Below are 23235 nucleotides of genomic sequence, written 5' to 3'. Positions count from 1 at the left end.
ACGACACAATCGAAGCGAAACCGGAAATGGTGCTCACGAGGGCGCTTCCATCCATTCCCTGGTATTGTTGTCTATCACATAAAGATGACTAACAGGAGATAGAGCTTGGTCCAGAGCTGAGCCAGAAACCCCCGGCATCAAGATATCTAAAGAAATCCATACGTTACGCATGGCTGAGCAATCGGAGGCTGGGGCTGAACTCGGATCGAACGTGTTTGCATGGTTTGTGCAAGGGGTTTTATAGCGTGACTCATACCGGAAATGCAAGTGAAGCTAGGAAAAGCGAAGGTAAACTCATCCATTTTGGATAGCCAACTTCATCTTGATTTAAATACAACGTTTCGGCAAGGGAAGTCTTCTTTCAAACATGATCCAATTAATGTTTGCCCCAGAACTTGAAGACTTTGCAGAAACTGGACAACATTCACTTGATGTGGAAGGTTTCTAAGAAGACTAAAAATCAATTCACACCGTTGTCCGCATCGCCCTCGGGGGTTACTGTGCGTGTCTATCCATTATTTCGAGCGGCATGAAACCGCAGCGAGCTTCGTGAAACGACGTACAAACAACCAAACACAGCGTCAACTATTTGCGAACTGAAAATCGGACGAGGTGAGAGATGAAGGTAGGATTTTCCAACGCAATTTCCCTGCCACACACCGGCACCATTTGACACCGTATCATGCCATCATGGTCGCCGTGATTTCGAGTGTTGCGTACGTCGTTTACTTGCTAATTCGCAACCAAACGGAACGGACCAGACCAACGCCACACGTACGCGCGCGATGTCTTGTGAGAAATGTGGTATTTGCGGATAGGCCCATAAATTAGCACGGATCGTACCATAAATTCCATGAGACAATTGAGTAAATATTTTAACTTTCTATCTCCCCAAACCCAAACATATCTGTCCGTGGACGCGAGGGCGTCTTCTTGTCAGGGTTGGGGTATGGTGTGGCAAAGGATGTGTGTGTGTGCCCGAGATATTACCTCGACAAGCTGCCATTTGACTACCTTTCCGTGCGCTTGAATATTTCACTTCCGGAGATGCGCATCGATACAACGCATCCCGGCAAAGGATTCCTTCCGGCGCGTCCGTCGATGCGTGTGGGCATGAAGGTGGGGGAGGTTCTTTATTCCATAATCCATTCCCTTTCGTATACGTTATCGTCCAAGTACGCCTCACCTCAAGTCCAAGAGTGAGGAGGTTTGATTCTGACGAAGCACCGTGGCATAACATTTACCTTTGGACTTACGCTCTTTTGGCACCAACTTTCCCTTTGGTAAGAGAGAACTCCGCTAGAATATTTCATACGAATCTCCAAGCACTCCGTTATGTATGAAAGAGCAAACAACACCCAACATTCTGGATAACTTTTCTTAAAGTAAATTTCGCTCTCCATCTGCTTGAGGATTTCTTAAAGAAGTTGGCCATGAGCTCGGAGAAGAGAAAGTTTTGCTAAGAATTTATATGATTACTGCATCAATGTACTGTCTCGTTTTTTTCCTCTCGTTTCGATTGTTGAATACAACTGGCTAAAGCATCCATTAAGGAGGACAATTGATGGCATGCCTAAAGGTGGACTGTTTCTGCATTCGTTTATTCCTTTCCTCGACGCGTGTTTCGAAGAATTACTTCACCGGTACCTTTTTTCCGCCTAGACAGGTAGGATCCTGACTTTTCCTAACCATCGTGTCACTCAGATCCCCTCCCGCACCGAAACGCTACCAACCCGATGGACAGGAAGTGTTCAACCCATGGCTTCAGAGGCCAGAGGTCCCAATATACGGAAAAGAAAGAAAAGTTTCCCAGTAAACTCATCCTACCCCGGGTGGCGGGCATTGCTAGCACGAGACACCATGATTGTGTTCCAGTGCGACCACTTTTCAGACAAACTTTACCATCTGCTTCACCCCCTCCCCCGTTACTACCCCGTTTTCCATCGACCGCCACACGGCAATGTTCCAGCCGATTCCAGCGGCAGGAAGATAAATGGTCGACAGATTGCAATTTATTTGCTCTGCTGCACTGATTTAAAGTGCGAAGATGCTGCCATCGGGTACAAAAGTCACCAGCTTGGTGGTGGCAGGGTCCTGTTAAAGGTGGGATGAGATTGTCGGAAACTCCCGGCAGCTCGTAGTTGTTGAGAGACAGACGATACCGACCAAACACAGGACAGACAATGCAACAAAGAGGCTATAGGCAAAGTTTATCTCCTGCGTTTGCCTACTTTGAGGAGGTCGTCAGTTAAAAAAAATCCCTTGCCTAACATTGATATGCAATAAGGAAGAACTTCAACTGCGTTCATTCATTCATTCTTCTAAGCAACTGCCAACATTATGGGGTATGGAGGAGATATTATTTAAAATTATACTCATCAGGTAGAATGACATTGATTAACTCCTTGTAAAACCCGTACGATTTGTATCCAAACGAACACCAACACCATCACTTCACAGTGATTTAAAGCACGTATAAATATTGAAGCACTTACCTCACTCTTGCCCTTTGACACACAGTTGCGGATATCGGAGCTGGTCGGGTCCAGGACGATAGTGTCACGCTGAAAGAAAAGAGTGCAAGAAAAACGATTAAACATTAAAACACTAAACACGGATGATTTGCTGGAATGAAGATGATCAAAGGTGATTAGCGGAGCCCTCATAATCTAAGCTTGCGGCGGGATAATCTCACAGTGATGATGGAAGATTAAACAAGTTTACCATCGCTAATTAACGACATCTTGAAGACGGTGCGTACTTATTTGCCGAAGGCAGACAAACAAGAAGGAACTATATAGAAAGCAGCCACCGATGTTTGTGCGGGCCCGCATTATCCGCTTAATGATTGAATCGGATTGCATACGTCCAGTAAGCCGACGCTTTGAAGCGGGGCAATTAACATGAATCGATGATTTACTATCAAATCAAAGGAAACTATGGAAAGGAATTTATTCGAAATCATTATGAACTTGTCTGTCGATTGATTTGGTTAAATTATTAAATTAATTTGTAATCTTAAATCCATTCTTTAAAAATTTAAAATCCTAGATTACCGAAATCAAATTGGCTAGTAGTTGTGACAGTTTTTTAGTTCTCTACTAACACGTAAGGCACACCCCAATATCTCCACAACGTCGTCCTGTGCATAATTGACAGGTAATTTACAATAAATCAAAGAACCTAATTAAATTTTAAAACTCACTCTAGCGTACACTCAAGTACCATCACCATCACCATCATCATCATCATCATGATCATCACCACCTACGTAAAGGGAAGTTTTTCCCCTTTTTCCTCCGGACGTTGGCTCGTTAATGCCCGAACATGCTCGGGCGAGCACACATTTTTGTCCAACGCGGGGTAAAGGTAAAATTCTTTACCCTACCCCCAAAAAAGGGTTGGTCCGGGACAAATTTTCGGAATGAAAATGGTATTTTAAGGAAAATGCCAATCGCAAAATCGAACCCTCGGCGAAGGACCGCGCGACGTTCCGAGGTGAAACGCGGCATATCAAACACGTCCGAGGATGGATGTACAGAGGGGGCCAGGCCAGGGCTTTTTCATCTCTTAGTGGTGTTCGTACTGCGTGTGTTCGTGCGTCCCTGCCTAACATGAAACCCGACGATGCTTCCCCTGGCGTTATGCTTGGGTTACGAATCTTGAACATTATGGACAAAAGGGTCTCTCACCGTTAATTTGTTCCACGCCGATAACTTTCGGTGGCGACGAACAACACGCAGTCCGGAGTCTGCGATAATGAACAGGTGGGTGGTGTTTGAATGGGAGGAACGTGGCACGAAGGGGGGAGCAGGGGGGAGGTGACAAATCGGGGTTCGTTATCGTTATTAAATAGTTTGGTTTTCCCAACGATTTTCAGCCTTTTGCTGAGGCTGGGTCTCAATATCTGATTATCACCTTTTATCAATCAGAGGAGATTGATTTCACACGAATTAACCTAGACGAGGCATTCCCGGAGTGACAAGAGCATATTAATAAGGCAATGTCATTTGCGTTTACATAGCATTCAAAGGTGCTTTCTTATAAGATTAATCGTATCTCAAAACAATCAATCTGACTTGCACAAGCGAACTCGAAAGTGTGCTATTTAACACATGAATTAACCTCACGAAAGTTCCTTTTCAATGTTGGCTAAGGATATTGGCAAACAAACAAAACCGAAATTAGAATTGAGGAGGGTAAATCGCATTACTTGGTACAAGATGGCCAAAGCCGTTCGGTCATTGATTTATCCACTGTATTTATCCGAACAAAGGCTCTCCCCTCTATTCTAATCGAAGCCCTTGTGGCAGCCTTAATTCTAACCACGTCCAACAAACCATTATCCTGCGAGCGTTCGAAAAGTAGAGATTTAATTAAAATCGTACAACACCCTCCCTCCCACCGTCCCGAGTTTTCTCTCCTCAAACCCAGCGGGCCGAGGCAAATGAAAACAACAATTCGATAATTCCAAAATAAAAATACTTTCACTGGGATTCACGCCATTTGTTCTTTGCCAAGGGGCGTCCTGTAAAATCCTGATTTGGCTAAGCTGTTCGCACGAGAGGATGGGATGAGGAGGTCGGTCGGGCGTGTTCACCCAAACACTTTCCCTCCGGTGAAAAATGTGCTATCAAGCGCCTCGTTAGGGTAGGAACTCACGACGCAACGCACCCCTCCCTCTCTGCTAAACAGGCCAAAACCACACTGTTTTTCCGTGCGCAAGCAGCCTCCTTCGCGAAAAGCAACCGAACGAATACTTTATTAAAACTTTTTACAAATGCTGACACTAATTAAAATCGTGTTCTTTCGTGCCAACTTCCCACCGAGTTTTCCGGCCTCTGAACTGAACTTCAATCGCGATCGGGAGAACCGGGAAAGACGCGTACCCTAGAGGGTGGCCGGGCATGAATGAGGGGGACAGCTTTTCCCCGAGGGCATTTCGGGTACGGTTCCGTACCCTCGGTGCGGATTTGAAGCGCCACCAATCGAGTCCACCCGCGCGCGACTGACATTTGTTGTACCGTTTGTTGAATATTTATTTGCGATTAGAAATTAGACATTTTTCCACCCTCGGGGGGTTGTTGTACATTACTCGAGGAAGCGTGTGCTGGGAGACTGGGTAAAACCTGCAGGACAGATGTTTTCGCACCGCCCTTCCCATTCGCACCCCTCGCCGGGAAAATCAAGGATTTGCAAACCTCCCAAAATTGCGCTTTTCCTGACAATCAGTCTCTCTTTTAGAGCACGATTAGGAGTGCCACTTTCCTCCCGCAACATCCCGGATGAAGGCAGTTCATCCATTTTTGGCCTTAGGTGTCGCAATCGTCAACACTTTTAGTACCACCTCCCCCCATCCCTGTTCCTTCGCGAAATGGGAAACTTCCTCGGTTGACAAATGTCACACTGTCGTTGCCGTTGGCGCAAACACTGAGAGAAATTAAATTAGAAACAAATTTTACGCCAAATTTTCCACTCACGCCCTTCCGCCGACCATTTGAGGCACACCTTAGGCGGGAAGGAAAGAACCTTCTAATGATGATCTCCCCGATACGAACTACCTTGCTTTAACGTAAGCTTCAAATATCGACAGGCCAAAGGGCTGGGGGTGTGAAAAGCGGGTTTAAGGAATTCCCTTTTCTTCGAATTTGCTCTTTCCACCTACCACTACCACAAGCGTCGGTGCGATGCCTTGTGGGATTATAAATTGAAAACCATTAATTAGATGTGATTGTGATTAAGAATCGTTGCAAATTGCAAACTTGTTTACCTTCCCCCCTTTGACCTCACGACTCCGTCGTCGTCCCGAGAATGGTCCCCGAAGAAATATGCTTTCTAATTACATACGCATTAATTTCCACCCATCCCACTTTTACCTAAGTTCCGCATGCCTTTCGTCGATTCGGCTTCGGGGAAATCCATTTGGTGGTGGAAAATTTGGCAACACACACACGCGTCGGTGGTGGCGGCCTTTGTTACACCCGGAGTTTCCTTCAGCGACACACGGCCGTTTTAGGCTGATTTGGCAGACCGTCTCAAGGGCTCTCGTACGCACGTGTTACGGGGGTGAGGCTGAATAAAAACCAGATGGTTCCACCAGATTCGACTAATTTTCACCGTAGGCAGCAAAGGGCACCTCCGTTTAGCGGAAATTTGTCGCCGGGCGTGTTTTCCCGGGCCGTGGCATCGTGGTGGTATCGGTAAACTTGAAGTCCCAAAAAACGAGAACCGAAAACCCCACCACTTCCTTTAACAGCGAAACACTTCCGGGCGTTCGGAAATCGGTTTGGCAGCGCCTTTGTTTTCCTCGACGGTCGACGATGGCGACCGCCTTCGAAACCATCATTAAATCAACCACATACACAGGAGGCAAAGTCGTGCTCAAGATGCTGAAAGGGAATGAATTCCTTTCCCTTTAGGTGTGTTGTAAATTTTGGGTAGCAAAGAAAATGCCACTCCCTGCCTCTTTTCTAAGCATCCCCACGAGTAAACAATAGAACGTTCCGGAGGTAGACATTTCGCTCGCTGTGTGCGTGTGTTGACAGTTTAATGAGGAAAATAAAATTTCACCTTTCATCAGCTTCTCCGACCGAAGGTTGCCCAACGCGGAAGGCGCGGGCAAGATGCAATAATTAGATAGCAATCAGCGGAAGCAAAAGGTGCGAAATGGTTCCGAGCAAAAACAGCTCGGCTTTGTGCTGGGCCGGGTCAGGTGCCAGGTGTGCGGGTGTTTTGGCCGGTGGCACTTTGCAAAGTTTGCTCAAGACACCACCACCACCACACCACACGAATCCAAAAAGCATGTCTTTTCCATTAGGCTACGGACAGGACGCCCGCAGGAGAGGCAAGGCGAAAGGCAGGGGAGGAAGAATATTGGTTACGAGGCACAGGCGAGGCTTTTATCGGCTCAAAAATGGTAATTTGTGGAAGAATCAAGAACCTAATGTTGAACAAACGTCGATGTGTATTGTACCATATCTCTGAATCATCGTTTAAGAACCGCCCGAGGTGAAATAATCAATTTCTTTCATAATGGAGTTTTGGAATGGCGAGAAGAGAATAATGTAAGTGAAAACATAGAACCAGCAGATGAAACCTAAATCAGTGTACCGGTTGAGGAGAAACCATATACATAGAATTTTAGAAATTAATAACACATAGAAACAGAAAGCTGGTAACATCCTAATTTCATTGTAATCTCCGTGTCGTTGAGGGACTCAAGACCGAAAGATCTTAAAAACTGTGTGTTTTTACCTTTCGGGACGTGAATTTTAGGGTTTTCTCATTCGCTAGCTGGTAAGCGAAAAGCTGAGGGCCCGGCTTTTTATGAATCCCCAAAAGATTGCTCACGGTGGACATATTTTAGACAATGGCGCTCGCCGAAGCACCGCGTTTCGCTTCACTCACATTTAGCTCACGTTGAGTTTTGATGATCGGATTAGAACCACTTCGAAATTTTCGGACGCACGCCGGTGGGATTAGACAAGCAGCGGTGGGGGGCTTTTCGCATAAAATCTACGAGGCGAATAAAAGGAGTTTCGTTTCGCCGTGGAAAATGAATGAAACCCGATGAAACAACTAAAGGCTTAAGGGTAAGAGGAAAAAAAAAGGAAGAAGGCTTTTCAACATAACCGGATCAAAAAACGCTGTAAAATGAAGCATAAGGCTTGTCTATAGACAATAAAAAGGATAATTTTCTATTGTCACCCAAAAAGGGCTCCGAATTTAATATATTAACCCTAGCGCGTTTCTTTGTTTCGAATGATGTCAAACTCTTTGCGAAGAACTGTTAAAAATCCGATTCAAATTGAAATTGGCTAGCAAAACTCAAAAACCTAGGTTTGGTCTGTCGAATTCTATCAAATATTCCCCTCCGGGAATTTTAATTTCACTCACGTACCAATTCATCAGCGGGAAAATGTCGTATAGGTATGACAAAAGCGAGGAACCAGCTTCACATCCCGGACCTGATCCCTTTCCACTATGCTTGATTTTTTCCTGCTGATTACAGGATTCAAAAAAATAAAAACGCATCTAAATGATTCTCAAACCAGTATATTTTCCACCGGCATTGTCGAAACCTATGCCTATATTCTTTAACTGCTGACATTTATCCCTTGTCAGCTTTTCCGACATCAAGCTACGATTTGTTCTGCATGGCCAGGGCGTCGTTCGTTGACGTCTTCGCGGCATAAAACACACGACCTGTACGGGTGCTACGAAATCCCGTCAACATTTATTATCATTATCAGAACAATTGTTTGGTACTTGTACATGCGGGTCGTAAAAACATTACAGCCGGTTGGGTTGGGAAAACCTTCACCGTTTTCGATTTGGCTTGGCGTTCATGAAAATGCGATGAAAAATGTGCTGCCATCCATATTCCGGCGTAAACTGTGACCGAGCCCTACGGAGAGCAATCAGTTATTATGAACTGTCAGGGAGAAATCAGCATAAATTATGATTTACATGCTCCCACTTGCTCCGTGCCGCGTACGCCCCCCCACCGCCGGGGCATCATCATAATCATCCGCATCAGCGGCACAAAACCCGGCCAAAAAGATAAGGCACCAGAGCCCGCGCGCACGCGGTGAGTTATTGAATTAAATTCTCTCCCGAAACGAGGCTCCATTCGCATGAGTTAGCATCATCATTAACATTCAATGGATGGAACAAGGATATGTGCACCGGGCGGGCGGGCGGGCGGGGGGGTAATGGACGGGAAAGGGGGAAAAGGGATTTATGTGTGCAAATATTTGCTAAACTGTGTACTTGATGAGTGGCGCTGGGAAATCAACTGTCCAGCGGAATGGCAACATATTTCGATTTCGGTGCCGCTCGAAAGGATCCCGAATTCCTGACGGACCGGACAGCACACAGGCAAGAGTGGAAGGAAGGAAGGTGGGGGGATTGAGGCAGCAATTACGCATAGATAATTAACATATCTGAGAACTGAGTTAGAATGGTCCATCCCCGGGGGGAAAAGGCTGTACTCGAAGGGAGGTTGGGAGGGATCGAAGGATGGAAAATGACTTCATCGTGTATTATGCATCAGCAATCAAGCGTTTCATTTGTATGTGCGGGGGGTGGTCCAACCAACTGTGGTGAGGGGAGGAAATTGAACCAGACCAGGGGAAAGGGGGGGGACAGGGGATTGACATTTAGATTTAACAGTGTGTCAGCTGGTTCTCACAGGAAAAGAGGATAACGAATACTGCCTTCCTTCCGACAGCTTGACGGAAGTCTTCCTGTGGCCTTTTCTCGGGCGTGTTCATCCGATGCATCCAAGTTGCTGCATCGATTCGCTGTGCATCCCAAATGCACCAGTCAAATGCTAGTTCTTTGAGTGGCACCTATTCAAATGCAAATTCATTCATCAATCATGCATTGTTTGGTTCTAAAGGTGATGAAACGGCTTTTACGGGCTTTTGTTAATGATTTATAGGCTAATGCTTGGCACACATTTGAATTGTTAACGAGCAAACTTTAAGCCAGGAGCAGGAGATGATTACTATTAAACTTTTTCATTCAGATATAAGTTTAAAAAATTCACAAATCAACAAAACAAATTTTAACTCAACAACACTTCCTTAGCGAAAAAACGATATTACAAACCTCAGCAGAATCAATCAAAAGTTGTTTAACCATATACCAAACATCGATCGGTTCGAGCAATGAAATTTATGCTGTCAAGATAAACCACAACTCTTCTCCTATTGCAGCTGATGCCACTCGATGGTGAAAAAGGGAAAGACAAAAGGAAACTTCGGGAACGAAAAATCTACATAGATAAGCATTTTACTCTTCCTACGTCAACCAGGTAAAGTTTCGTGCATGTTTTAGCATGTGATGAGTAAGGATCAAAAACCTACAAAAAAAAAACTGTGTCCTTCGTTCTCCTTTGGTTCGTGAAGGGTAAAATAAAAATGAACTTTTAAGGTGGCACTTGTAATTTAGGAAGAAAAACTCAGACAGGGGAACGTACGGGAAGGAAACCCTTTTGACAATGAGGCACGATTGTATGTGTGTGCGGGAAACGTGCGAAAACAGCGACGGCTTGTGGTAAAGGCGTCCTAATTTAGTCGAGACTCACTCGACCTACTCAGACGTCCTTCAACACTAGACTGGAGCTACACCACCTCCACCACCACCACCACCACCATCTAGGACGCCAAGGCCAGCGATAGAAACACCCGCTTTTCTACGAAAACTTTCACTACTTGTGTCACCGTTTGCTTTTGCACACACACTTAGCCTAAAGAACCCGAACCCTTTGGAGGCGAAAAATGCAAAAGTAAGCAAGCAAGCCTGTTTTTTTGTTTGCAGCTGATGTTCCCATTACATGCTTGCACTGCCTACTTCTCTGACGTCGGTGGGTCAATGTCTGCCAAAAGACTTTTAATGGCGCCCGTCAAAGGCGGCTCATTGAACCTTTAAGAAACGAAAACGTCACGTTCGTGGAGGCTCTTGACTGCACGATACTTGCATTTGTTGTGTTGGACTAGGTTTTTTTATTTGTGAAATATTGATTGAACATTTATTTCATCTGTTTTGCAAATTTGTGAGAGCAAGTTATTATCACACAAGTGATGTTACATTGAACATAAAAATATGAACTGAATTTGTTATTGTGGTTTGTTGTGTGTGATTGAGTACGATATTTTAATTAAATTATAGAAAAAAATGTATAAAACTAGAACGGATTTGAGGACAATTCCGGTATATCGCAATCAAATGTTACGCAGCATAATGTAGGGGGAACAAAACATATTTCTATACTCATATGTCATATTCCCCTTTTTCATGTCTTTAGTCCTAATAAAAAATGTAACTAAAGGCTACAATGAACATGTGTTTATTAAAAAGGCCTCATTTAGTAAAATAAGTTTTCTTAAAATTGAAATAAATAGCTTTGGCATGATAATAAGGAAGATGAAACCACAAACTGCGAGGAGTAGCTGATGAAAGCCGAAAGCTTCATAAAAACAAAAGCTCATCAGCTTCTGCTCCGATGGTTCGAGCCCTCCCCGCGGCGGCATCACGGGCCACAAGCATTTGCATTTGATTAACGTTGCCGTTAGGAAAACTTTACCCAACCCCCATCTCCCCCTTGGCAGCTAACAAGCCACCGAGAGCAGATACAGGAAGCCGTCAAGAAGCGAAACGATCCGCCTGGGCAGAGTCCATTGAATTCGTAAGAGCTCACTCAGTCAAAATTAATAGCTAAGCGACCGGAGCTTTCCTTCTGCTGCTGTAGCTTCTCACGCCTTTCCCACCCTCCCCCACAGGGTGTTTTCTTTGTCGACGGGGTAGAACAGACTTCGGATGAGAAATGCTTTTCATGTTGACGCAAACATAAGCGGCGCAAAAAGCAACACACTAGTTGCTTGCGAGTAAACAAATCACCTTCATCAAAAAAGCAAAAGGATAACGATGCAGTATCTCTAGCGTTAAAGGAGAGATCTTGCTTTACGGGGCGAGAAACAAAGCGGAAGGCAGTCAATGGGGGGAGGATGAGGGTAAAGTTTTATCCAGTTTTGGGCTGCGGATGAAACAAGTGTCCGACTCGGGTTGGTTGAAGAAAAAAAAAAACATGAGATCCTCTTTTCAAGCAGTCTTGTCTTTTCCCTCTTCTTTATTTGACGTGTAGCTAATACGCCACCGCTGAATATCTCACTCTCTTTTTTTCAATTTATTCTGAAACTTTCTTAACTGACCTTTTTCTGATAGAAAGAAGATTCAAGAGATCTCTCCACAGCCCCCCACAACAATGGATGAAAATCTTACCCTTCAAAAGGTTTGCACGGATGCGAACCATTTGGAAGGAGGGGATGTTTTCCGGTGAGCTTTCTCAAAGCCGTCCCACCAGACGCTAAGATGATCTGAAGAGATCTCGTGCAGCTTACCCGAGGCGAAGGATGGCGAAGGCGAAGCCGATCCGTGAACGAAGAGAAAATCTCCGATGTCAGATTCAGGGTAGCAAACAAGGGAACATCGGGGTACACGCAGACGGCTTCCTCAAAAGACTCCATTCATCTTGACCACCTTTTGCATACAGCCGGAAAGGTGCAAAAGAAAAGCTCCCCAAGCAGCACCTTATATTGTTGAGGTTCGCGCTTGTCGGTGGTAGCTGACCGAAGCAGCCAAACAAAACCCTCACTTGAGAAAGGCGTCGAAAAGGGAAGGTGTTTCACTTTCGGGGACTCATTCGGAGCAGGATGTGTAGCAATGTCCGCGGGATGGCGGGAAGCAGTGTGCCGAGAGCCGGTTGGCGATCCTTTCCGGGGTTGATTTTCTTTTTCTGACATCCGCACGAGTCCTTTCCGAGAGCCGAGCCCACGGAGTTGCATCTGAAGAAGATGTTTCTTTTGAATCCCACATCCTTCCGGTAACAATTGAGGAACAGCAAAAATAAAATAAAACAGAATATCTGCTGCGGTGTTTGCGAGGAAATGGAAAAAGGAAAGGGGAAGCGGAATGCTAACCCGACTTTTCTACAGTGAGCCGGATCGCGAAGGAATCCTTTCCGAGCCGGGCATTTCAAGAAAGATGGAAAGATTATCCTCTCGAGCGGTTTTCAAAGCGCACATCCGTTCGGTCAGCAGAAGAGATGAATTTATACCACGGGAAGACCACGCGCGTTCAGTGGATAGCCATTGAAAGAAACTCGGCACTACAGGTCCCAGTCCAAAACAAGCCGAACACACTAGAGAGACTGGACCAAGCATGAAGAGGGAACAAAAAGCGAGAAGGCAGTTTGAGACAAAAACGCAACGCAAGCGAAGAATGATGCAAACGTACAAGTGCGCAAAGCAACACACGAGTGAAATGCATCGTGCTTCTAGCAGAGAATCAGTGTCCGCCGGTCCGGAGGCATTGGCACCGGGGGTTAAAAGCTGTGTTGGCAAAGATGTTCACGATATCCAACTGCCATTCAAGTTGAGTGTCATGATCCGACCCCGTTGCGTACCGTTTGCACTTTACTGTTTACCGCCCGGGAGTTTCTTCGATGGCTTTGTTATTTATCCCGTGTGATGCGATGATTGGACCGGCAAACTGGGAATAAACACGTTGCAAGTGCACTTGTAGTTTGGCATTGATGTTTATAGCTACGACCAGCTTGGTCGTGAGTAACCACGTTTGAAGTACAAGAGTTCACCAGAATTTGATGTTTGGTTCTTCAAATAAATAACAAATAGACGTGAGAATGAATTTAAAACATTTGAAGGACAAAATCAGATAGAATACTAAATTAACTAAAGAGTCCTATATGTTGTAGAGATTATAAGCTACGACACGTAGAAATGGTGTGAAAACTAGTGTTGTGCTTAATGAATCTTTTGGCGAGATTTATACACATGATTCTTTCACCTACGATTCATGCAGATGGATTTATGAATCTTTGCGGATTCGAATCTTCAAAGCTTAATGATTCTTTCGAAACTTTAATGAATCTTCATGAATGTTTCATGGATCTGTCATGAATCTCCCCGATTCTTTCATAGGGGTGGATTATGCGACAAAAAAAAACAAAAAGGGTCTCTCAACCCGTTTTTGGCTGATGACTTTTCATCGGTTGGTGTGTCTTTGGAATTCATGACTCTCTCGATGAAAGATTCATGAATCCCTTATAACTCAGAGATTCATTCAGATTCATGAATCTGAATCAGATTTACACAACTCTAGTGAAAATGTTAACCCAAGTATCACAACAATGTCATTATTTTTTTTAACAAGGTACTCCCGCTAAGTGAAGCGAATAATTCTGGTGAAATGTTCGCCGTCCGGCCACCATGTTTAACAAATTAGGAGGAATTCCCTTGCCAACCCTTTAAGAGCTTTGCCAACAAGACTGAAACAAGAAACTCATACACACATATCCTTCACTTACGGAAGGGTAGACGAAAGGGAGTTTGACGAGAGGATTACAAACTGCTTATTACGTCGTTACCATGAAAAGCAAAGCTGCCAAACGCACGCCAGGCAGTCATCGCCGCTTTAGGACACGTGCAATCAGGATATAATCTCTCCCAAAAGGATCCCGCCAAGAACGGGTCTCGACGTAGGCCACACGTTGAAGGCCCGATCGATACTGCCATGTGCACGTTGTTGTATACCGCTAAAAACTGAGACGACGGACGAGTGTGAGTGAAAAAAGGTAAACCATCCACAGCATCAAAATGGGAAGACAAGAATTTCACTCGCGAAGCGTCGCAAGACCCGGATGTGGCCCCGAGTTGATGGGAATGATTTCAACCGGATCGGATGTTGCTGCGGAAGTTGACGGGCCCGAGAGTCAAATGAAGTCGTTGACTTCGCCGGGCTTGGAACCTCCGCTTGAAGAATGCATCTTATTTGGGGGCGCACGACGGAAGAAAGTCAAAATGAAGTTTATTACACCCGACGTCATCATCAGGTGAAGCTAATTTCCACCGTATGGGTTGGCGAGTTTGGCTTTGCACTGATGGGAATCGCTGGCAAGAGCTCTGAAGACAGTACCTTTTAGGTTTCCAAAGAATGTGACGGTACATGAGCCGTCTACGTATGGAAAGTAAATTTATTTCCTAAATAAAGCAGTTAGAGAGCCTCAATGGAGAGAAGACTAACATACACATAACAACATGTTTTTCCTACAATGAAGCATATTGAAGAGCATCGCGTTTGTTCGCTTTAAAATGCAATTAAGCACAAACGCTTAACGATACGAATTACATTTATCTCATAATTTAAGTTGTGATTTAAAATGGTATTACTTCCGCAATTTCTTCGCAAAACTGTCACGACAAGTCAACATATTGGTTGACGTTCTAAACCAGGTGTGACAGGCCACGGAGTTGAAACAATTTACGAAAATTTAATTAACCTCATGAAAAAGGGGTCAGGTGAGCCCCCGGAGATCGGGAAAACTTCCTGCGTCCATTCGGGAAAAATGGCTGAAGCACTACGGCTAGCGATGTTAATTTTTCGTACCGGGGTAAGTTTAGCGCTGTTTGAGAAGCACTTAACATAATTCCTTCGGACACTGGAGCTAACAGCATGGAAATGCTTTAAGCTGAAAACGATGAACGTTCCAGCGAAACCAATTAAGCGGAACCATTAAGTCCGGTTGGACGTGTGACTTCATTAAAATGTTTTTAGTGACCGAGAAAAAGATTTATTTGTAAGAAAAATCTTTTAAACATTAAGTTTTAATAGGTTCAGTTATAATAAAAATTTGGTTTTAATAGTTTTCCTTATCTTAAGGAACTCAGAAAACCCCATTTTTGCTTTAAGTAATTTTTTTCCATTTTTTCAACCCTTACATTTTCGTACTGCAACGTTTGAAATTGTATCGAAAGTACGTCGGAGTTTGCCGTTCCTAATCTCTTGAAACAAAACTCTATGCTACCACAACCACGAGGCATGGAAACGTCAAATTTCATTAAATTCAATTCGTTTGTACCGTTCTAGGAAGGGGGAAACGAAGTTGTAACATTCTTACTCAACCTTCTCCTCATTTTGCTTCCTTTGCTCTCCATTAAATACAAACATTCCTGTCTTCATTTTGATACTTCCCCGGTTTGATTTCGATTTCATTTCCACCCAATGTCACCCAATGGTGCGCGAGCATACATGCCGTTGCGTTGCCGGGTGTTTTCAATGTTTTTCCCCTTGGAAACGGACCGCGGGCCCTAGCAGTTGTAAGTATCGTTTGTAATTCCTCATCGACGACGAACCATTTACCAGGTACCACGCGAGGGGTAAAAAACGCATTTATCTTTTCCCGCATTTTCCCCCATTTGGAAAGTTAACGAAAGTTGGAAGGAAACGCACCCCACAGCGCTCTGGTGGTGGCCAGGGACCTAATCAACCCTTAAACGGAGCATGTTGGTCGACATGCAATGTGGCTCGATGGCGTGGTGTAGAGTTTGGATAACATTAATTTGAATCCTACTTGTTTAAAGGATGGCGCATTTATTTTCGTTCCCTTCGAACTCTTTTCTTCACTTAGATGCTTTATTTTCTCGCGTGTCTTTCCTTGCCCTAGCGGTAGCTATTTGTGAGACAAAACAAATAAACATGCACAAAAGAAAAGGGTGTCTCTCGCCGCATTTGACCGAAGGTGGAAAGTTAAGGGATGATTTTTAATAAAAAAAAAGAACCATCGAATGTGATCACATTTTCCTTCGGTGGAAGCGCGTAACTGAATTCCGCTATGTGGAAAAACCAATGAGGGCAGGGCGAAAAAGGGAACCGTGCTCACGACATCAAACCCACTCCGTCATTATTAACGCGAAGCCCTTGAGGGACGCGTCTCATCAGCACAACCAATTCGGTTCGCGAAAGGCTTTTTCCTCCTCTGTCTGGCCCAGCCAAACCCCAGCGAGGGTCTGTACGAGGGTTACATTTTCCCCTCGGCCGGGCGCCAAGGGAAATCTAGCTCGAAATCCTTGATGATGTATTTTCGTACACGGCCTGGGGATGAAGGTCGGCTACTGTACGCTAATCTCATTACGTCCGTTCGAACATCGGGTTTGATCTGGTAGAGCCAAGAATGTGTGCCATCTCGAGTGGTTGAACGTGTAGTCTCTTGATCTCGGTGAACATACCGAAGGGTTGCAGGGTTGCACACATGCATATTATTCCGCTTTTTCATTTTAGACCATTTAAAAAAAGAATGTTCTCGCTGATTGCCAGAAAAGTTGCATTTAAAAAGGGTCTTTCTTTTAATTTATTAGTGACTTCAAAGTAGATCAAAACGAGGCGTTAGAGACACAATCCACAATCAAACATTTGTGTGCTTTTCTTCTAAATTTTTTCTTTAAACAACGATGATTGATTATTTTTATCGGTTATTCAACACAAGAGAAAAAACATGACTTTTGCATTCACCAAAAATCAGGCATAGCCTTGTAATTTTCCTTCAGCATCTGTGTTTCCCTCACGGCGAGTGTAAATATTTTGAATCATCTTTTATTTATGGAATGCGTAAGCGCAAACACGCAAACAGCATAATGCCACTTAGGTCGACTACTTCAAACAACCGCGGCTAAACGATCCCGCCATCGGATTGGGTGGATTTAGGTGAGGCGGAGAGATTTGTGTCCGACTTGCTGATGTTTCCAGGTTGATTTCATCCCACGAGCGCCCAGAAAGATCGGCCCGAATCGGTCGGAAAATTCAATTGGCAAAGGTACAGATACAACGAGGGCCAATGGTACTGGAAATGAGGGAAGGAAAAGCGTATTTAAAGGCGCCGACGAAGAAGATGATGGGGAACAGTTTAGTCCCGTCAGCATTCATCCGGACGCTGGTGGTGTATTCTATATCACAAGAGGGCAAACACAGCAAGCTGAACAACCAAAGATGATTCCATTGTGTGTGTTTGCGTCTCACTTTCCATCGAAAAGTTATCATCTTTCGTGCTGCTCGAAACATTTAATCTACGTCGAGGTACCGAATGCCTCTTGGCCAGCTCAACGCAAGGGAGCGTTGCCTTGCTAATTCCGATCTCTTTCGTGGTGGTCTGCTAAGCGTTTCAGTTTATATTTTATCTCCTCGAATTTCGTACCCCAAACCGCGTGACCTTCCCCGAACAGATAAGCCGTCTTTTGGCAAAAAAAAAAGGAAAAAGAAAAGTGGCTACTTTTAGCGTCGGCAATGCTTCCGTTGTTCGGCCTTAAAACACTACAAGGTTTGCATTAGCCACCCCCGGGGGGGGAGGGAGAGGTACTTTTCGGCGGTTGAGAAGAGGCATTTCAGTTTCGAATGGCTAGTTAGCATCGTTTCACGCACAATGAACACATCATTTTTCTCCATCAAGATGCGGGCAGGAAACAAAACAAAGGAAAAAATCGAAACACAAAACGACCCCCGGAATACATTTCCATCCCCGCGAGGGAAAAAGTCGACTAGGGGTGGTCAATCGAGTGGGCGGATGAGATCCCTTATTACATGGCCTGTCAGCTGTCTTGTTTTGACTTCCCCGCCGCCGCCGCCGCCGCCGCCGCCGTCGTCTGGATGGGATTTTGTGGATCGTTTTGTGGTCGGTGTTCGCCTTAGCCTTGAGGCCGTGAGCCACATGTTCCAAAGCCGCCAGCCCTTACCTATACGAACACCCAGGGTTTGCCGGATTTGCGTAAGATTTTCTCCCAAAACGGGGATGAAATGAAAATCCACGTACACACACACACATTGCCACGGATGCCTTAGGACGTTTCTTTCCCGAACATCCCTAGTAGCCCCGGTTCGTGGGGGTTGGGTCACTTTCCACCCCTTGTAGGGAAAGCGCTGATTCTTGCTGGCTCCTTCCGTTTCCTTCGTTCGCTTCACAGAAAACACCCAGCTTATCGCTACGCTTGCACCCCCCTCCTCTCGTTGCCTTTTATTCTAATTTAAATTCTATCTAAATATTATTCTATTATTCCGACCGAGACCTCAGCCCACGGCACGCCTCTATCGTTGCTCCCTCAGTATGCTTCTCAGGACCGGCCTCACGCTGAACGAGCACGACTGCACGCCACATCCGATCGGGGCCAATCTCGACACCGTGGAGCGAACTGCTGCTCATGAAAATCTCAACCAAAAAACGATCTGGGTTGTCCCTTCTTTTTCGTCCGGCGCTTTGATTTCCTCATCCTTGGGAAGGCGCGAATGTGCGTCAATCGGAAAGGAAGAAAATGAAATTCACATTTGCTAGACATGCTAAGGGGTGTTACACGCAGGTGGGCGGGAGGTTTTTCCTGGCTCAGCATTTTCTGTGACAGATGATAAATAGGCAGAGCCGTGGCACCAACACCCATGTTTGGCGGAAGTCAAAGATTGCGGCAATGGTTTATCCATTCCAATTTCGGGGGGGCCCTAAAGAACTTCGGGTTCGGCTTTGCCCCGTAGACCGTGGTGACAGGGAACTGGCATATCTGACTTCCGGGCGCCGGTCTAGCGCCCAAATCAAGCCATGGTACTAGGAGTTCGCAACTCCTAGAGGGCGAACAAAAACATTCGCCTCGTGTGCGTCGTCGTGTTGCGCTTCTCGGAGCTTCCTATATTATCTGCTAAATTGTTAATAAATTCACACTTCAAAAAGTGATGACGACACACGATAGGAGATTTTGTTACCGCAACGGGCGACGCAAAGCCCAGGTAGAGGGGCCTTTACGACTAAACACTGACACCGACACCATAATACCGGAAGGTAGATAACCTCATTTCCGAACCGTTGCATACGACGGGGAAACATTGCGGACCTGTGATCTTGGATGGAACGTTTGGGATGTGGAATTATTTCGCACCGAGCACGAACAGGTCTTAATGGGAGTAAAGATAAGCACTTTGGACGTTCATTTAATGAAGTTAATATTCCTATGCTTGTCTCATACTAGCTCAAAATTCACAGTGAAACAGTTTAAAATAGACCAAAACAGCAATCGAATGATACAAGTACATATAACCAGGAATTCGAAAGCAAACACAAAAAGTTACATGTCATGCTATATTTATTACAAAGATCACCCCCCGGGGGGCATGAAGGAAAACTCACAAGAAACAAAAAAAAATCACTATGACAAACGTAATTTGATTTGAAACAAAATCACAGCAAATAGAATATTTACAGGCTTCCCTCTCCTTAGTATGGGAAAGGAAGGGAAAATATACAGCTGTCATATTTTCCAACAACATTTTAATAGCTATAACAATACTTTTAACGTAAGAGTCACAGCAAACCCCTGCCCGGGCACTACACATGGTTTCGGGGGAGGCGAAACGGAACATAAAAAATCACTCACTTTTCCCTGGAGGGTAGTTTTCACGAGGGTTGGTGGCATGCGTGTGCCGATTGGTTGCATTGGTCGTGCAGGCAAGCAAGCCTGATGGAAAACCGAAATGTCTATCCGTGGTGAAGTAAACGCAGGACGCCCACCAACACACACACACCCATACACATTCGGAACCTGACAGCACGTGAACGAAGGCGGCCCAGGAAGGCACAACACAGTAGCGAAACCTCATTTCCGACTGCCATTCTTCATTATTCGGATATCTATATTTTCCATTTCATGATTTCGATCTGGCGAATGGTTTTTTTTGGTGAATTTCTTTATTTTCCTCCCGATTTTCGCCATTCAAATGAAAACGTGGGCTAGAATTGACGGCGAACCGGGTACGCGAAAATGTCATAACCTTGTCTGGAAAACTAGGGGAAGAAAAACGAACCGACTTATAAATTATAGCAACTTTATGGAAGTTGTGCGATCTATCTAAATCAAATTTTAAATGTCAACCAAATACATTTTTGGTAGTTTTAATGCATTTAAATGTATGGATGGCTTTCTATATATATTTTTAAAATTTTAATCCAGCGATAAGAAATCTGCAAATTGTATTTAATTTTGTCACTAGTTTAACTGTTCATGGTGTACTCTGTGTAATAATGAAAATAAGACTTTTCCTCCTCAATCTCCGCAAAAACTAATCATTTTCTTTGAAATCAATTACAGGTTTCTAAATGAAACGGATTAAAAACCCTCGCTCAAACTGGCTAGCTTCAAAATAAATATAGTAAAAATGAATATCAAACAACATTTAAAATACTCAAACATCAAAGACGATGGATGGAAAATGAAGCATCATGTTCGAAATTAGCAAAACATACCCAAGAGTCTGCAGCGCTTCATCATCATCATCATCATCAAACCACAATCACACCGTGCCAATTACTTAAACCCATTCCAAGGTACCCGGTGCCGGAAGAAATTCATAACGAATCGGGGGACGAACCGTAAAGCATAATCTTATGGAAAATGGTACAAGCAAAAAAATCCCTGCAGCTGTTCCGAAGTCTCCGGACGAACAGATGAATGAATAATTATCACCCACCCGGGTGACTGACAGCGCTCCGTGCAGTGGCGCCGAGCGGCAATCTGCTCGCTTCTTCTTCTTCGCCAGGAAAAACTTACTTTTTAAAAATTATGTTGATTTCCAATTTCTCCTTCACGCTTCACCACTTTCGTTTGATACTGTTTTTTCTTACCGACTTTGCAAATTCGAATGCTTTTCCCCACGACTTTGCTCTTCTTCGCTTGCTTTTCGTCTTGTCATGTCAGATCAATCAAACATGAGCTATTTTTTCCTTCCACTAGAAACTCAGTTTTTCTTTGAGAACTTTCCTGTCCCCTTCGTAGACCGCCCCCCCGTGGTGTGTATCACTTGTTTGGTGTTTTCCCTGCCTGAGTAGAAGGGAGGGGGAGGGAAGGGTCTGTTTCTTTGAAGCGGAAGTGCGGCTCACGGAAGTGCGGAACGATTTTCAAAAGAACACCAAGCAAACCCCCGACGGGGGTTGGTTTTTCCAAACCCGGCCGGTCAACGGCGGGTGGGGGTATGCGTTTCGTATTGCAGCGGGGCGAGCGAGGGGGGTGTTTTCCGGTGGAAAGTTTTCACCGCACTGCCGCAGAGAAAATTCGCAATCGGTTGCGGTTGCTTTGCGGGGTGTGCGCGCATTAACCCCACGCTCCGCTTTCCCTCACAGGACAGATGGAAGAGTTTTCGGCGACCATGGCTGCGGGGCACAAGTAGTTCTGTTCCTTTTCCAGTTTTTCCTGTTCATCGTAATCGGTACAGCGGTACCCTTTTGCCCACCGGGCATATTGCGCCATTGAGGGAAAAAAAAGTCCAGCAATGGGAACAGACAGTTTGAGGGGTAGATTCTGCTTCTTGCTTCTTATCATTCTCGACAGCTACCGGTTTTGTTATTTGTACACATTAGAAAACGGGGGAAACCAGAGTCATCGATGAACAAACAAAGCGACAGAAAAAAAAATCCCAACGAAAAAAACACCAGATTTGTTCAAGCAACGTCCATTATGGAAAAAGGGAGATTCACCGAAGATGAACGACAAAACGCTAGTTTATTTAAACATCAATCGGTTGGCAAATATCCGCTCCAAAACGCGTTTGAAAAAAAATCTTCTCAAAGGTAAGCGAAACACGGCAAAAACCGATGGGGTGATAAAGATTTTCCCTTCCCTTTTGGGGACCAACTCTCCGGGGCAAAAATCGTGGGTTGCGACCACGAATGGTTTTTCCATTTTTTCGTTCGGGTTTGGTTCAATGTGAGAAAAGAAGGGAATAATGCCCCGCAGCGATTGAGTTCCGGCATTTGAGTCCGGTTTCCTGTGGATGACACTCTGCTCTGACCAGTTTGCCGGCATTTTTAAGTGCGAACAGACCCATCAACAGAGTGCACCCATTTTTTCCCCCCACCCATTCGTTGCTCCAGGCAGTTTGTGTGGGGTGCTTGTGTGCGCTTTGCAGAGATCGAGATATTCCTGCTGCATCATCCAGTCGTTGGGTTCACCTTAAAGAGAGAAATTGTGATGGATGGAGGGAGCAATTGCCAGTCTGTGTTCGATTACTGGAGATTCGTCGAGGAAAATTTGGTGACCAGTGACAAATATTCATAACCAGCGGAACCGAAGAGGGGACGAAAGGACGAATTGAAATAAGAGATAAAAACTCAACGTACATTTCCATCACACTCAGGGGAGGTAGAGGTTTCGCAGCTCACGAATCACACGAACGACGAGCAGGTTGATGATTTTCAAACGGTTCGATCATGTCATCGCCGAACGCCCCCGGCAGCGAAAGTGATTTAATGGGGAGCCCCAAAAAAAAAAGAAAAAAGGACGACAGCACTTGGAGATTAAAAATAAAAATAAACTGTCGATGGAACAGCTTTACCGCCCGGGATGGAAATTTGCCAAACTCCAGCCACCCGCAGTTTGGCGGAGTTTTGCGCCATCACGACCACCACAGCGACAAATTTTCACTCCCCCGACATCCGGGTGGAGGTTGGGAAAATTGATCAATTCCAGTGGTTATTTTCCCGAACGCTGCATTCAGGGGGATTTATTTTTGATACACAAAAAACGCGATTTTGATTTTATCTGCTCAGAAACGCGATGTAAAAGCGAAAGTATGTAAGGAAGGTATGGGTTATTTGTACGAAAACTGAGTGGCTTTTTTTGTTGCATAGTGGCAACACTCTAACTACCTTTTCATGTCTGTTACCCACAGTCAAACAGCGTACGATCATTGATTAAAGCTGTCTCCAACTCAAACGAACTAACCGACCACTATATCGGTTCGAGGCAGACTACAAATATAGTTGCCGTTGAAATTCCCGTATCTTTTCACAAATTTTCATTAAACAATCGACTTTGAGAGCAAAGGTAATCAAACGTGGTGGCACAATCGGTT

The 23235-nt window shown here is 44.8% G+C and overlaps 1 protein-coding gene across 1 annotated transcript in view; it reads right to left on the bottom strand.

Moving 5' to 3' along the window:
• LOC131294702 (semaphorin-2A-like) overlaps positions 1 to 23235 on the bottom strand; it is a 171091-nt gene that overhangs the window by 51353 nt on the left and 96503 nt on the right. The window contains exon 4 of the mRNA XM_058322747.1: positions 2496 to 2564. Coding sequence (XP_058178730.1) covers positions 2496 to 2564 — 69 coding nt within the window. The remainder of the gene's footprint in view (positions 1 to 2495; positions 2565 to 23235) is intronic.

The sequence above is a fragment of the Anopheles ziemanni genome, chromosome 2, assembly GCF_943734765.1.
Source record: "Anopheles ziemanni chromosome 2, idAnoZiCoDA_A2_x.2, whole genome shotgun sequence".
Classification (NCBI taxonomy): Eukaryota; Metazoa; Arthropoda; class Insecta; order Diptera; family Culicidae; genus Anopheles; species Anopheles ziemanni.
The sequence above is the reverse complement of the archived record's forward strand: the minus strand, read 5'-3'. Positions and strand labels throughout refer to the sequence as shown.